We start from the raw sequence: 18,122 nt of genomic DNA on the forward strand, positions 1-18,122 counted from the left end.
GTGTGCTCGGTTAGATTTGCAAATACCATTCGACACTACACAAAGTGCATTCGGTCGATTGATGTTAAGAATTCATAACAATAATTGGACCGATTTGTTTCAATCGCGATTGCATATGCAAGTCGTTCTACTGTTGAACCACGACCACTTCAAATGATCACGATGATTGTTTACATCGATTCGCATGACTTTAGCGATTTCCAAAATTTCTTTTAAAAGTTATTTTTTATCGAGCGATAAGTATTTGAAAAATTGTATAAAATATATTTTCTATTCGCCCAATATAGAGAGCATATGAAGAAGAGAGATCCAAATCATAATATGTACATTAACAGTTTGAAATAAAAAGGAAAAGAAGGTAAAACGATCAAGATATTGCAGCTTTTAAAATGTTGTGCTACATTTATCACAAACGAACCGCGTGTCCACCTACATTTCTCCAACAAAAATAAAGACGTTATTCCAGTAGCGTTAAAAAAAAAGTCCGGAAGCTTTTCAGACGATAGACAAGGTGAACAAGTGATGACAGAAATTCGTGTGTCGGTTTCATCTAACGCTTGAAAAGGAAATGCACGACAAAACGAAACTTTTCACTGTTGGAAAAGTCTCGCACGAAAGCAGCGCCCGCAGCTCTTGTGGGTGGATAAAACGGTGGGCGCGGACGCGCGACAAGGATAGAAAAACGAGCCAGCGAGGGAGAGGGAATATGGATAAAGGGAGAAAGAGGAATGAGGGTGGGGGAAGGGCGAGGTGGTGAAAGGTGGAAGGGCCAGATAGGGTGAACAGAATAGACGCAAGGATATCGATTATTTGCGGTTGCAGCGGCTGCAGGACTCTCTCTATCTCGCCCTTCGTTCGCGAGGAGGAACACCCGGAAATCTCGATGATACACCGTTTAGGATAACGCCATTAATCTTATTTTTGCCTTCCGGTTTTGAAATACTTCTCAATCGAGTTACGTGAACGAGGGTCTCATTGGCCGGAGATGAGAGGAAGACAGCTAGGGAGATGGTATCAGTCAACTGTCGTTGGAAGTATCTTTTTGTTTAAAGATCTATCATTTATCTATCAAATATGGAAACCGGCTACTTTATTTAATCTATGTCCCAATTAGTTGTCAGTAATCAAATTTCTTAGCTGTTAACGGAGAAAGGGCTGGAAAGAATTCGCATGAAAGTAGAGGCGTATCTTCTAGATCGGTATCTTCTTTGGCGGCGTTGCGGCCATGATTCTTTTGCCATTTGTCTCAATTTGCCTTGTGTTCCTTAGTGGCAAACTAATTTTGTGATTACGTAATTACGGTGATTCCTGCGGCGGTCATAACTGACCAAGCAATAACGGATTTAATCGTCTCGGGAAAACGTGTTACACAACAAGAAGCACGCGGAATAGAGATACGAAGAAGTGGCGCGAGCGTAAAATCGAACAAGAGCCTTGATTCCGCGATAGTGAAAGAGAAGACCGTTCTTTTTCCTTGGTCGAATCGTAGAAGAATTCTTCTCGTCACAGCGCGGCGTAGAGATTGTATCTTCATTGAAAGACGCCCCCTCAGGCAAATTGAACGATTGGGAAACTCGCAGCCGGCCGTTTTTATGCTAAATAATTTGATTGGCTTTATTGCTCGTGCCTCTTAATGCCACTGATACCGCGCGTACATCTGACATTTTCTCGAGGATCTAAGGAATATACGATTCAACGGGAATGTTTTTCCATCCTTCGTCAAGATTTTAAACTTACTAAGAAGAATTTATTTGAGATCTGAGGCAAGCGAGTTCTAATTAAAATTAAAATATTTTTCAACAAGTTTTGGACAAACAAATGTCTAAAAGCATTTCAGATTTATTCTCATATATTCTTCAGCGACTATCCTTTTCATCTAAAAATCTACCAGTTATTATTTTTCACGGATTAAAAATGTACTTGCCAGTCGGATCAGAGACAATGAATCGCTATCCGACAAAATCTCGTAACTTTAGTAACATACACATTTATTTTGCCAAGTCAGCATTCTTTGGTCTCGTAAATTTAATGAAACAATAATAATTGCCAAGAAATTTGGCGGTATTCCAATAAAAAAATCCTCTACCTACTCTCAATATTAGTTCCTTCACGATATTCCTCTGTTTTACACAAAAATCATTTTACTTCTCTTTAGAAATGTAAAGCAGAAGGTACATCGTATACATAATTGAAAGATAATTCTGAGAAGCTATTCTATGGAAAAACGTACAAAGGAAGAAGAAAAGCGAGCATAGACACGCTCGTATTGTTGGAAATGAGTCACTTTAAAATGATCTGTGCGCTGTTTACAGTAATGATGTGTCATTCCTATCTACTCCTATGCTTCACTTTGCTCCCAACCAAGTAACTTATCACGCTGCCCGTTTATTGTTAGCTTACATTCATGCAAATACCCGCGGTCTTGGGATTTACAAAACGTCAGAAAGTTCCCTCCTAGTCGCGTCCACTAATTCTAAAGCAACAGAATGATATATACTGTACCTTAGCAGTGGAGTAAAGACATACATTTAGTCCAACTAAATATGCGAGCGTGCGTATGCTGGTCGTAACTTAGGTAGTTAGTACTCTGAAAATCCATCTGTAATATAACTTCCCGTGAAACCATCGAAATCTTCATGCAGAAAATACACAAATTTTCGGGACTGAGGAAAGATGGAAATTTAAACGTGGAAGATAGTAAAAATTCATAATAGAAGTCGTTTGTATCAGAATAGATACGGCAATCAATGTGGAAACGAAGAGGACAAAGTTAGACGATAAAAATGGTTGGGCTTGGGAAATATTTTTGTCGTTTCCTTTTGTCGATAAGGAGGGTCGTGATAACGAAAGGGAAAGTCAGAAACGATATGCTTAGCTATCAAGGAATAAATCACCGAGACAGGACAGCGGATGCGTGCAAAAGTTCATTTGTTGACATACCATACGCATTTAATGGCTATGCAGACCGTTAGACAAAAGTGGCCGTCACTGAACGGAAGGTACACCCACACGTACACGGTTTGTGCGTGTAATAATCTTTGTCATTGTCTACTTACGCGCGGCTTTCTCGTCGTCGTCAGCGCGCGGCCACCGGGAAAAAATTTACTAGACAGACAACGGTACTCGATGTCTGAGCGGAGTCAAGGTCGTACGATGTCCAGTGCTTCTTGCAAAATTCTTCAGCGAACGACCCTCGGTTCATTTTACGCGATCATCGTAGAAGAAAATATTTCCTTTTATGTGGTGGAATTTGCTAAAAATAAAGAAACACACGTAAAATGTAAAAAAACAGTGGAGTCGTTAAGATGAGTAATTTCAAGAAAAGTATTGTGCAGTGAGAGATTTCATAGAAAGTAGTAGTTCGTGATCATTAATCAATCAAATTCTAAGTTTCATGTGACTTAGCTTGAAGTTCAAGGTCATTGGCCTAGATTTAATGCCAAGGCTCTTCGTGTACTGAATACATTTATCAACTATCATATTGAATTCTCCGTATAAGAGAAGTGAATATTTTTTCCATCTTGCTTACATCGTACTTACGTGCGCATTACTACTATTATCCTTTATTGTAATTTATAACTCGATGTATTTATTCGACAAGTAGACGTATTTTTCTTTTACGAGTGACATAAAGTAGTTGTCTAGTTGATAACGTAGTAGCTTGCTTTGATGATTTTAAGTGTAGTTTATAATAAATACTCGAGTAACTAGTTGAAATCTATTCACATTGAACTCGTCAATTCGTCAATTGCTTTGTTTAACAATTTTGTAACGCGTCGAAAATTTTAGCTAAATCTCAGGTTACGAAATCATTCACAGGCATTATAGAGTATCACCGCATCAATATATCTCCAGAGATAGAAATTACCAAACGTAACTTAACCTATCCTAATCCTTATAATCCACAGTCCAGTTTGTTCAGATCTTAACGCCCCTAAAATTGTCTTCTGACCGGTCCTCAAGAGCTCGACTAAGCTCTGCTCTCGTTTAACATAGAGATAATACATCAGCCAGCCGGAGAACAAGTTCAAGGAGATTCGTAACGGGTTAGCCTAGCTCTGGACAAAGATAGAAGACAAAAGGAATGAAAAAGAAATGGAGGGAAAAAAAATATTCAGATGATTGGATTTCAGAGGGAGAAGAGAGAGTCTCGCGTGAGCATGATATATCGCGAGCACAGTATGGTTTAGCGCATATCTTTCTCGGACGATCTCATTGTTTCATGAGGTAAGGACACGGAAGCACGCAAACCCCGGCTAATAATACTTACCGCCGGCCTAAACTCGGCTAAAGGGTGTCAGAGACTCGAAGCAACCAGGCAGTCGGCCAGCCAGCCATCTCTCTATTTTCTTCTCCCTCTCTTTGATCTTTTTAAGAGAGAAAGAAAGATCACCCTCTCTCTCTCCCTCTGATAGGTAGGCAGTGATCGCTTTTCTGTTGTTTTTATTGTTAAGCTTCTTTATTCTGTTTTACTTTAAGTTAGATTAGGTTGCAAGAAAGAGTATTTACTTACTTAATGAATCTTTTACTTATAGCAACTATTGTAAACCAGCCACATAGTGAGAAATATATCAAGTATTACCTCGAAAATTATCTTCATAAATGAAGTGCTCGCAAAATTTGGCAATCTATAGTCATTGTCAAACTCTGTCGCTATATAGTAAATCCATCATGATGATATAATGACACTGTCCGACACCAAACCATGAAATTGCGATCGCGATGCCTGTCACTCAAGTGCTTCAGGTATCATGCCTCTCACGTCTATTATACATGTCGTACGTGCGCTAGATAGAGATGGGAATAGAAGCTTCGCAAAATGTCTTCTCTCTGATGCGTGCACCTGCGAGATCAGTTGATAGCTAGACTCGAGCCATAGATTGTATGTACAAAAAGCGATGCGAGAATCGTTCTTCCTTTTGAAGTCCTGAAAGAACAGGTTCGCCAGATAGAATTATCGATCGGTTTGTCTTACAGAAAGATAGGTTCTTACAGACTTCAATATAGATCTTTCTGGGCTTCACGTGACATCAACTGGGTTTGGTTGTCGATAAGACTGTCTTGTTTTAAAAACTTTTCTGTACTTTCTTGATGAAATATTCTTCTTAGCGGCTGAAAAGGAAAACCAGAGTCAGTGTAAATCTGTTGTTTGTGTTGCTGAAATATTAATACATAATAATAATGTAATACTTTCCATTTGAAGGCATTGCTGAATATTCCTCGCTCTATACAACAGTATTCTTAAGACTATTCAATATTTTATGCTCAAAATTATCGTATAAAACACAAGAATAGAACATGTTTCATGCTCGAAAGTGCGAAAGGTCACCAATTACTCACGCCCGGAGGTAAATCGTGGAAATTGACGGCCGGTGAATGTCAAAGTAAGAAATTCCAGCGAAAGGTGAATCCCAAAGCGAGAAATTTGCGAGCTTTAGGCAAATAACGCGGTTGCATGTTTCTCAGCGAGATTCGCCAATCAAACGCAAGGAGAGATCCATGTCCTGCAATCGTGTATGTAGGTCAGCTTGACGATATTGATGAGGAGTCATTAACTGGCCATCTGCTTCGAAAGATGTTGAATGAAACCGGATTTTGTCGCGGTTTCTACGTTGATAAATCATTTCCCGCAATCTATGCGCTCCTGGAACTGAAAAATTACATCGTTCAATTTCCAGAAGTTACTTACTTCACTCTTTATTTACACTACTAATCTGCGATGTTTTATTTTCGTAAAATCACAAATGGAAACGAAGAAATGATAACAGAAAAATTTAGCAGACTAAAATTTTGTTAACCCTGGAATCCTGACACTAGTGAAATTTCACCCATGACATTTAAGGCGGTGATATTTATTAGAAGCAAACTTTCCATCAAACAAATGCGCGCAACGTACAGTTTCTTACGGCATAAGAGATCCCCACGTTATTCTGCAATTACACCAAAGGAATATACGAAAATTCAGCATTATATTATACCAAGACTGTGCTAAGACGACTGCGCAATCGATAATGAATCAACCATGGATGTCTGAAACGTAGATGGAAATTCCCTGCTAATTTCATCCAGAGTTCCGTGTTGTACCAGAATTTCTAGGAATCTTTCAGAATTGATTGATCGCCCGTAATTTTCAAAACTCGCAAATGGTTATTAACGCGAAATCGATCTTTTGAAGAAGAAGTAAATCAACTTGAAGAATCACATACGACACGAGAAGGGTTGATTTACAGAACGATAATACGTTGTACTATACATTCCACTTAATTGTCATCAGTGCGTGCAGAAAACACCGGCAGCGTGTCTGTGTTACGTATTTGTGGTATGCGAGCAATCATTCTATTCTGACTGGGCCGAGTTCTGCGTCGGGTCTTGAATTATTACGTTAATGCGAGCGTAGTCGGGGGCTAAATGTCGGTAATAACTAATGACACGTGCATGAATCGGAACGTTTCTGTCTTGGAATTTCAGCTTCGACCGTTGTAATTAGATTTTAGAGTAATAGTGGTTGGGTGGAACGGGGCTGGCTGCCAATGTATTCGAAAAGCCCGCCGTTACGACGTTCTCGAGATATACGGTTCGAAGTGAATGAACTGCTAACATATACGTTATTGGGAGATAAAACGATTCTCTCTCTTTCTCTCCTTAATTTTAGTCTGTTTTCCGTTTTGTCGTTTAATTATATATTATTTACTTGACAAACGTTTCAGTATTCATTGGAGGGCTTTTCCTCCATCTTGGAATGTGCAGATAAATCGAGTAGCACACTAAAAACTAAGTGTTTCGTTTCTCTTCCTTGATTTTTAAATAATTATGATGGAACACACGATAAAGTAACATTATAAGGATTGAAAATCTTTATAAACTGCGATTGAGACTTTTCTATTGCTTAACGTTGCATTTGACTTTAAAATGCTACCAGTGTAACTGGTGAGCGATTGTAATATTAATGTCATGTTTAAGACTTGGACGCTCGACTGTAATTTAGATAGCGATAATTAAAATCAACTATTATATTCCTTTGGTATAATTGCAGAATCGTTTACTCGAATAACTGTACCTGGTACACCGTAAAATTTCCAACAGCTATGCGAAGATATGAAGCTCCAATTATACATTCTCAATTATTTAGAACCTGCCACATTTAACTATTTGAAGTGATAGATGAATATTCATTTAACTAACTTTATTATTGGAACAAAATATTCTTAATTCAAATAATTGAGAATGTTCTTAATTAAAAATTATTTTGTTATACAAGAAAACTTATTCTACACAAGAAATTGTTTTTTTAGCATATTCAGAAATACTATGCATAATCTTAATAATGTGTCTTGCAAACACTTGCGAGGTATTGAAATGAAAACGCTATGCGTTAAAAATATCAGAGTAAAATGAATACAAACAGTCGAGGTTATTCAATTTATACTTTTCAATAATATTACTGCATATTTTGATCATGCAAAATCAACACTAGTTTCTGACACAGATCTGTTATTTTCATAATAGAGATTAACGAGTAATAAATAACCTTGTTGCGTTTCCATCGCATACACGAGTCGATTTTAATGCAAGAAAGAGCTACGCCGTAGCCGAATTTCGTGCCACGAAACCTGTTGCTCTGGGAATTCATCCAAAAAGTCGAAGGACGTGGGGTGATGACATGCATCTACCAGTTTTTTCTCTTGGTTCAGAATTTGCAGCGAAAAAACTTTAGAGAGGCCTTTGTCTAGAAATACCTCTCTCGATAGTAACAGAAATTAATTGCCCATCTTTGCATGAAAGTGCTGTAAGTCATACATATATAATTAGTGCATTTCGATCAACCTACAAATGTATCATAGTAATTACAGAATAAGTATAGTATGATAAAAATTTGTTATCAATTATGAGCCCACATTCTTTTTGCTTTCTCAAAATCTGTTTCTCATTTGATGATGCTAACTTTGATAAAGAAATATTTTTATATCCCTCTTTCAGCATCTGATTCGTTTCAAAGAGGAATACGTTATTTTTTATACAAAATTGCGGTTTTCTGTTCCATGTTGTGTCACATCGTGCCCACAAATTTTATCACACAAAAAACACGAATAACTGGCCAATTATTCCATTTAAGATGATGAAACTTATTTGTCAGGAATAGAAGTCGATTATATTTTACTGTTTAATCAACTTTTAATTACGAATTAATATAACGCAGAGTCAGAAAGGAAGTGAGTACGTATTTCTAAATTTTTTCTGCTAAATTTAGATTTACCTCTATAGTTTTTGAAAGACATATATAACGTGATTTTTCCACGAAGAATAACGATATACGATCGACGGCCGTAGAAACGAACGGTAGTTATCAATTTCCACGATTTGCCGGTTCTACCCTGGTAAATTTCGCATAGTTTCCACGTAGCAGGAACGCCATTAATGCGTCTGCAAGGAAACGTTAACGGTCGAGTAATTAATTTCGTATTAGTCATCGTGCAAAGTCAGTGAACTTGGTATCTTGCTGGCCGACAACGACTGCTTTTTCGTTTCGAACAAACGGTTGCCTCCGCTTTGGACATTTTCTTCTCTATATCTTAATAAATTGCCAACCTCGAACAAGTTCTATTGTAGATTTTTACAGTACATATCTCTAAACTGATCTATAACAAAGATAGCGAAAATTATGCAAACTAAAATTATGCATTGGAAGCATTCATTAGTGTGCGCTTGCAACCTCTCAGTACATTACAAATCTCTTATATTATTGTTTTCTGCCTATTAATTCTGTCCTCAAAAATAAACCGCGATAAGAAATGAAAAATTTTCTTTTCTATCCAATTCGTTCGTTATTTCGTGGAAAATCGAAAGTTGATTTACATAAGACTGACTACTTATAGATTCCATCAATTCGATTAGCCAAGAGTTTTAATTATGATGTTAATATTTTTTTAATTAAAGGCGATAAAAATCGATCGGCATAAATCGTGCGTGAGTGATTTCTTGGTAGACAGAAAAATAACCAAACGGGGACCACGATCGGTGTTTACCAGCTTTTGCCAGTTACCGGCTGTGCAATTTCAAATAAACCACCACGTCTTTTGTAACTTTCACTACGTATACCTGTGGTTCATAACACTCTTATCAGATTGACTTTCTGTTCCACGGATCGGCGAAACGATAAGAAAAATGTAGAGGAAAATATTCGTAAATAACCAATCGTTAGATTGTCTGTAATTATTCGATGTATTTTATTTTTAGTATATATTTTTGTGTGTGTATATTTTTTTTAATTGAAAAAACCCTTTATATTACTATACTTTTTGTATTGAAATATAAGAGCAAGTGATAGATCTTTATATATATATATATTTTAAAACTAATTAATTTATCATATTTAATCAGTTTATTTGTGTCTAAGAAGCAATAAGACAAAATTATACCTAAATCGTGATTATACTTATATTTTGTACAACTTGTAAATTACTCAATAGTAATTGTTTAGTATGTACATTGCTTGATGAAAAATAGTTTCTTGAAATATATTATGAGTAACTAGAATAAATGTAATAGTGCATTTAACGTATTAATATTTATGGTGAGTGTTGAACTTATACAATATGTTCAAACTCCACTCTCATTTTTTAATATTTTAGTAGATGGTACTTTTTATTTAAAGGTATTAACAATTTATACTTAATCTTGATAATACTTACCAATTACTCTTATTAATCTACTTTTCTTCTTTCTGTTTCAGGTAAGTTTTTGACCCTATTCGACGAAGGCAGCAAGTAGTTAATAATCCGTCCTGATTAAACTAGGTACGCCCGTATACTGTAAAACATTTAGTGTATTAACACCTCTGAACCAAGTTTCAAATTTGAAGAATGTTACAAGAAAACAAGTGGCTTAAAAATTTCTAAAAAGTTTATACAGAGAATTCCACATAATAATGTTGTTCTCGAGTATCAAAATATTCATATAATGTTGACCAGTTCAGGATATATAACTTCATTAGTGAATGTCGAGAAAATATCTTCAATGGAGAGTCTTATTAAAAGTACGTTCTCTTTATGCATGCAAACCATCAGCATAGCACGCATACCTTTTCTTTGATGCGCAAAATGCGAACAACTTATCTCTCAGTATCCACCGCATCTGCAATATAATTATTTTTACATATTTCTTTCAAGACAGAGGTTCACAATTTGCGAAATCGATCAAGCAGCCATATCGAATTCTAATCACGATTTCATTACACGTCAGATCTTTACGACCTTACCATAAATTACCCCCGTGCATTTGTACTTGAAACACAGAGAGAATGGTCAATCGGAAGGTAAACGTGTCGGCATTGTGCACTCGCTTGCCTCGAGGTCGACCTTGCTGGTACAACGATCTGAAAGTAATTAATTGTTCTTCTTGGTGTGAAGTTCTACTTTATATTCCATGACTCGCTTGGTATCGTCGAAATTGTCCTCGATTAGCTGCGTTTCGAAAAACATATGGTCACCTGAATATGCCCGCACCTGATTGATCCGCTCTCTATTCCCTCCTAAGATCAATAGCGATTCAATTCATTGTCAGTTTTTCCTTTGTTTGATCGATTTACAAATATTCAATCATCGATAATCGATAGTCGATAATCGGTTAGTACGAGTAGCGCGTTACTCGAGTGTGAACTAACCTAAAGTATAGACTCGCGTGTGCGCGAGCAACGGTTGTCTCTGTGAAATACGAAAGGAACAGCAGAGCGTGTCACAGTGCGTTGCGTGAGTGCGTAGCGTACGTATCTTCTCAAGGTGAAGAAACGGAATGTCCGGTATGCGCTGGCAAAGAGGAACTCTTTTGCGGAGGGATGAGCAAGTCTGACGACGACTGGTTCCCTACCTGACCCCTCCTTCCTCCGCCACTTTTCTTTTCCGTCCCCTCCGCCATTAGCGGTGCATGCGCATGCGTATCCGCGCGCATTCGTCGATGCTTAGCGATGGGATTGATTTGGTTTGCTTTTCTTGGAAATCGTAAATAACGGAAGTTCGATTCAATATTTTATGTAATACTTCTGTGATCTCTGCATTTCGATTATCCAAATGTGGACTAAAATAGGTTGCAGAAAGTTATATTCTTCGTTACAATATCGTACTACGTGTGTTGTTATTAGAAATTTCTATACGTCAAATAGTAGTAGTGCCGTTCACAAAATAACGCAAAGTGACAAGTTCGTTTGTAAACATGCTTGAAGTAATGTATCGTGTGGCATTCGCGTGAAAAAAGTCACGACTTTCCTCTGGCAACGCACATGAGGGTATTGGTCCCATCACTAGGCACATGCACGCCAGCGCCGCGTGAAGCAGCCAATGGCGTATCAGACGAGACAACAGTTCCAGATATCGAGCAGTATTCGAAGTTTTGTTCCATCCTGTCTTAAATGGTAACAATACGTTTAATCTCTTCAGTAAATTATGTACAATTATTTCTTTTTACGTGATATCTACTAATAATATGCACCGGAAAAAAGTATGTAGAATATATTTCAAATATTGCAGTGTAACAAGCTTTGGAATTTCCATCTTAAAGTGTGGAGTATCAATTTGAAACTGTCACTTGTAAACGAGTTGATAGTGCAAAGTTGATAGTGGAAAAATGAATTTCTAAATGAAATTAACCAGCACGTCTAACTGAGAAGCGAAAACTGCGCCACTGCGTGAGAGTAGTTCGAGTACCTGTACGGTCTATATCTGTTACCATGTTCACTGACTGCATGTATCTTGGCCGTGAAGCAGTAAACGGGATTAAAGCGAGTCGCAGTCCTAACGCACGGTAAACTTTATCGGCTCGCTTCATCTACTCGCATATCTCTCCATAGTAGTACTCTTTTATGACAAATTTGTCGCTATACGCCACGCGATCCAATTAAACAGCTGCGGTTGTTACATATTATTTCAGTATACTTAAAAATGTTTCACGAAAACTGCCGTTGCGAACTAACAACTTTGTGATAATGTTCAGTTAGAAACTTCAATTTTTTCACGCTACAATTTTACGCTAGAAAGTCGGTGTTTTCTCTAAGAAAATTGGAAGAAATCTCCAAGAATTTACTTTATCTTATTTATAATGGTACATAAGTTTTTTTCGGGATCTTTTGTCTAGAGAAATTGAGGAGAACACGAGTCATGGAAAGTGACGAAAGTATGTACTAATTGATCTTTACAGTCACGAACATGTTGCAGGAAAAAGTTAAACGATAATGATAGAACGATTATTTTTGCTGTACATGGATACTTCCCAGACAAAATATTACAATGTATGTACTGTCCACGATCTACGGCAATGAATCTTTGGTAGCCCCACTGGGGTCAGCAAGAAAAAGAAACTTTATCGCATTACATTTGTAACACAAGTCCGCTTGCTAATAGAGCGTAACATACAACAGGCGCTATTTGCTCTGGCATGGTATGTGGGACATCCTGATTCTTCGCAGGACCTGCTTTGGGGATATATTAACATAAAGGAAAGTTTACTCCATGCTGTATCCTACGAGGTCGTTCGGTCTTTAATTTGCCTTGTGCTGTGGCGTCTTAACGAAAGTGCAGTCTAGTCGGTTCATTTCGTAAATTTGAAAGTAAACTTTGGTGGAGTTAAACAACTAATGGTGGACGAGTCAATATTACAAGTTAAGAACTCTATGTTCAAAAATTTAAATATTAAATAACTATATCTGTTTTAACTATATTCTTATTTGAAACAAACAGAGAAGTCCGTTTGAAAACCTTGACAAAATTGGCATTAAAACAAAAAAAATTGGAATATGCGATATTGCAACTTCTAATCTTGTGTTGGGCATACATGCTGAGTGAAACAACAAATGAAATGATGAAAAATTAGTGTGAAACTTTCTACTAGAATAAATATAGTCTAAATCGATTTATTGTCGTCAAATAGTCCAATTAGTTATCAGTTCATTGACTTGGAAGTTACTCCATAAATCCTCGGATGTTAATTAGCTCCAACTGTTCTAATAGGAAGTAGATACTCGAACTTTTTAAGAACGACTAGCTCTTACGCGGTTGTACACTCTTACTGGTTTTCAAACGTGATGGATACATGTTCATTGTATGTAATATGAAAATCTATGTTCTTTCATGAATTCATTATTCGATTACGCTAACTTAGGTTGTATTTCAAAACACGGTTGACAATTTGATGAAAAGATGAGAAACGTGCTACAAAAAAGATTTCCAAAGATACAAAAAGTTAAATATCTTAAGTTTGGTCAATCCACGCAAATTATTTCCAACTTTCCAATCCCTATCTAAAATTCTATTTTTGTTTTAGAAATTTCAGTAAATAGTATAAAGCAGTAATAGTAGAGCAGTAAATTGGATTTTAGAATTATGCCAGTATAGTTTACGATAACTGTTAGTCTCTATTGCAGATATTTTTATTGATTATATATTGTTTTTGTTTAACGTTCTTATAATTTAAATAATTAGAATCTTTGGAAATAAATCATGTAATAAGCTGAATAAGAAAGTCAAACTTATTAGAAAGTAATTATGACTGTTTCACTATAACTAGTATTCTGAATAATTCGATAAGGAAACCCCACCATTATCATTTATCAGTGACCTCGTGCAGTCACGCCTCTCTGATAAGAAAAAAGGAATCACCAGTCCCTGTATTCCTTAACCCTTTATTTCTATTCTAGTCATCAACTGTTGCGTATACTAATAATAATTTTACAAATATCTCATTTTCTGTCAAATGAAACTTTTCATTTTACTTTCCAGTTAGTAGCGAATGTAGCTTTACATAAGTGTTTTCGAATGATGATGAGTGTGTAGAGTGAGGAACAACGAAAAGTAGTTGGCTGGAAAACCATTAATTTCAAGAAGTCGAAGAAAGTCCAAGCGTTTGAAGTGTTCTCAAAGCACGCAAAGTTTACAATAATGTCCTCGTAACCGGTCATTTCTCTTGACTAATTCAAATCACCATCTCTGTAAATAAAAATTGTGTTAACTAAAGTGATGGTAAGTTTTCAATAAATTAGATAAAAGTTATGGAAAGAAGACTATTCAGATTTTGAATGTAATTATCCGAATGAGTACCCAGTGAATTCGTTCAGGTTTGCGGTAAATGAAACATTTTTCTTGATGCTGCTAATCACGGAGCGTTTACGAACTTACGTCAATAATAATGCCATTGAGAACCATCGAGGAAGAAAATGTAGTCACCTCGTAATGCGTTGAACCCTTACCTCGCTCCTCGTTAACTGGCTAGAATCCTTAACAGGTTTTAGTAACTATAGGCTAGAGTAAATTATACGAAGAAGCACCAATGGGGCTGACTCTAAATAACATTATGTTTCTAAGAACTTATTAATATAACGACAAATCTTGAGCAACGTTTGCTTCCAAACTCCTCATAGAATATGTATAATCTATTTTTCTTAACTGTTCGTGTTAGCTATTAGTATCAATAAAGATCCGTAACGATGAATGGAAAATAGGCAGCTGGATGCGTGCGATGTTCCAAAGATGGGGGCGCCGTGGTCATGACGATGGAGAATCGGCGCTATGCTGCTTTAACGGAACGATAACGAGGCGGACGATTTGTTCGTAGATGCCGCCGGTTCAATTGAACGGCATGCAGACAACGTGGCCGTTGGTCACTGCGAAATAGAGAACGACGTGTGAAATGGGTATCGTGATGTACCGACCGGATGCCACTTCCTGCTTACCACGTCTGCGCATCATTGTAACGTGCATCGCACCTAGCGATGGGAATAAGACGATTCAAAGCTTCTCGGAGTTCACCCTTCGAGCCTTCAAATGGTTTGCGACAAGACCTCGATTTTCACAATACTAAGCTGAACATTCCCTAGATATACCTGAGTGTAACGTTGAAATAAGTTCGATTACTCTTAAGATGGTAGGTGGGAAGAGCTATTTATTGAATGATAGCATTTGATGAATATATGAAATACGATTAAAAACTTCTCTTTTGGAAGCAATGAATGTTTATTGTTTAAAGTATCCATTGGAGTAGAACTTGAAGAATCTTACAAGATTAATGTGAAGAAAGGAATTTAACTTTAACATACCATAGAATATGCAACTGTTTGTCATTGCAACTAGTCTTCCGTTTTATTCCATATCCCGTGAATAAAAGGACATGCAAGCAGTAGTTGATGCAGGAAGTAAAACAGAGTCGACACGCCAACATATCTATAAGTATATAGTTCCTGGTAGATTTTTGGTCCATTAGCGCTTTTTTTTCTGTCGGATTGCGTTGTGTACATGTATCCTAGGAAATATGTAAATAAAATGATGTTTTAAAAACAAAACGCCCACACAGAGCCACGAAACGGGATTTACCCGTGTTCACTTAATAAGGTGGAAAGGAAGAAAGAGGGGAAAGAGGCTGGTAAGTAGTACAGGAAGCGACAAGGCTTGAGTTTCGTGATAAGTGATTTACAACCGTGACTTTCAGTGGTGCCTGTTCCTAAACGTGTGTTACTCTCTTTCTCTTTTTTCACCCTTGTCGGTCGACTTTCGTCTCGCTCTCCAACAAACGGTAAACTGTGTTATCACAACTATGCCAAAAATGCAAATCAACGAGAGGGGCCTTTCTAAAGAGGCTGGAATGCAATACGCTCGAAAGTCCTAGAAAGGCCTGTCCTGCGATTGCGACAGATGCAATGGCGGCCGCCCCACGAGGAGAGTCCTTCGTAATTGCAACAGCAACTGTACTCTTTGATGCAAGAACAGTCAAAATTCACTCAAACGTTGTTTCATCTAAAACATGTAATAAATTTTATGAATTTGTATTAGCTGCTCTGTGTAATGATATCATTGGAATAAATTTGTAATAATTACCATTAGAAAAAAATCATGTCGCTACAAAGGAAGTATTTTTCTATGCAATCTAATGATATTTTCTGTACTTTGTTTACAATTATATTACTAGCTAACATCACGATAAAGGATCATAAAGTTTTCATTAACTGCGATCGAGACATGTTATGTACAAGCAAAATATAGCTATCTTATCATTACATAAGTAATAACCTAATACCATTTCGGATTTACGTCAATAAGAAATGAAAAGTATCGAGAGTATACGAGAAACGTGTTTATGATCATTTATAGTGAGATTACTGTACTATTAATATTTGAGAGTACCATTATGTGGAGGTCAAGCATGACAGATAAAGATTATACATATGAACGTATTTTTTTGTATCTGCCTGATGTAATTTTTTTCTCTGTGTGAATGTACTTTAAAGATAAATGTTAATAAAACAGAAAAATAATTTGACAAGCGTCAAATATCCAGCAATATTGCTTGGAGAAATATTTTAACATATGTACGTACGTAAACTAATCTATAGCTGAGTATCAAATATTTAAAAGATATGGACTACTTAATTAAAAGATGTGCACTGTTTGTCACACGCTCGCCATTACAATATCAAGAGAGCAATAAAGATTTTTTAAAGACAGGTCGGTAGAGGCAGATTTTAAGTAGATTCGAGAACAACCTTCAAGTTTCTGTCGCTCTCTGTATTATACGTTTTGAACCCGTACGTTGCAATTAAGGCCTATTTGTGAACAAATTTATCTGGCAACAGACCAACCGATTGTGCTTACTGCTGGTACGCGGACTTACAAGAGTCGCTGTGATGTGTTTGCTAAAGGCATTAACTGACACGAATTTGCTGTGCAAATGACTCTAATTAGGATGGCGTAGTAGAGCAGCCGAGTTTGTTGTCCGTTACCACTGAGTCTTCTGTTTGTCTGTACGTACGTATGTTGGCCATGCAGAATCATTTACGAGCATAATGCAATGATCTCCACTCTGAAACAGTCATGGAAATCAACATAAAAATGATGATAAAAAAATGTTACCAGAAACTCTAATGTCTGACACATGAATTTTAAATGGAAGCACTTTGAAGCAGTTTTCTTCATTTCCCTTTCTCTTTATAACGAACAGCTGATTATTCCCATCCTGTCTACTAGAGATATCCAAAATGATCCTTTTGCCGCCAATCGTTTTTTTAACGTTCCTCTCATATCAGGACATAAACTCGTTGCAAAAGTGTTGTATCGCACAAGAGACTTCCTCGCTTGTCTGTTGCCATGTTGAAAACAGAACGTGTGTTACACGGGCGTTAATTTTGAATCGCTGAACAGAATCTTTCTGCAAACACAAAAACAAATCAAATGAATCTTCTTTTGTGTTTTAGGGTACGAATGGTCCGAGACCGGCGTACGTGGGTGCTAACAATGGTAACGCCGGTGGCGCTGGCGGCGGCGGCGGCGGTGGTGGAGGCGGTGGCGGTGGCGGCGCTACGGGTGGTGGCGTCGGTGTTGGCCCGACGAGCGGCGGCGGCGGCGGCGGAGGTGGTGGTGGAGGCGGCGGCGGTGGTGGAGGCGGGCATGGATTGAAGGGGAACACCGGCGGCGGACCACGAGGCGGGAACCCGGTGCAGTATCGTGCGAGCAGTGCCGCGGCTTGGGGCGCAGCGCCGCCCTCTCATGCGGTTGCGGCTGCGGCTGCGGCGGCGGCTGGCTATCAGCCGTACACGCGGTATCCAAGCGCAGCGGCTGCAGCTGCGGCCGGCCAGATGCCCGTTGGAGCACAGCAACTACCGCCTACGGCGAATCCTTACGCCACCGCCACCTACGCACAGCACGCGTCGGTAAGTTCTTTTCTCATCCCGTGCCCGATTAACTCCTACTTTTATCCACGTTTGCGGGCTTATATACCGTTTCCTTGTCTCTCAATTACATGCGAATCGTTCCCCTTTTCAACGTGCTACGATTGCCGGAATGTTTCGTAGACACACGAGCTAATAATAGTTTTTATCTCAAGTATTCTATGTTGTTTACGTGAGTTCACATTGCATAGAAAATTTTACATGCACAGCAGATATCAGCTTTTTTATACAATAGACAATGTTTGATATAACACTTGGAACTATATTTTGATCAGTAAATGGATATTTGTGTTATCTGTTGGTAAAGGATGGTTAACAGAAGGGGTGGCATTTCTTGTCAGTTTACGTATAGATTGATAAAGGTTGATCCAGTAGTGCAAATGCCTTATACGTTTTGTGTCAACAAGGTAACCTATAAAGTGTA

The 18,122-nt window shown here is 37.7% G+C and overlaps 1 protein-coding gene and 1 long non-coding RNA gene across 8 annotated transcripts in view; one reads left to right on the top strand and one right to left on the bottom strand.

The window, feature by feature from the left end:
* Shep (RNA binding motif single stranded interacting protein alan shepard) overlaps positions 1-18,122 on the top strand; it is a 29,714-nt gene that overhangs the window by 3,362 nt on the left and 8,230 nt on the right. For all 7 annotated transcript variants that reach the window (XM_076898998.1, XM_076899000.1, XM_076898999.1 and 4 more), the window contains exon 2: positions 17,225-17,680. In XM_076898998.1, the coding sequence (XP_076755113.1) occupies positions 17,225-17,680 (456 nt within the window). The remainder of the gene's footprint in view (positions 1-17,224; positions 17,681-18,122) is intronic.
* Positions 9,966-10,928, bottom strand: LOC143425995 (uncharacterized). Its single transcript, XR_013102102.1, has 3 exons — positions 10,925-10,928; positions 10,256-10,890; positions 9,966-10,131 (listed from the first exon to the last, which is right to left on the bottom strand). It is a non-coding gene; the product is annotated as an uncharacterized LOC143425995 (long non-coding RNA).

The sequence above is a fragment of the Xylocopa sonorina genome, chromosome 8, assembly GCF_050948175.1.
Source record: "Xylocopa sonorina isolate GNS202 chromosome 8, iyXylSono1_principal, whole genome shotgun sequence".
Classification (NCBI taxonomy): Eukaryota; Metazoa; Arthropoda; class Insecta; order Hymenoptera; family Apidae; genus Xylocopa; species Xylocopa sonorina.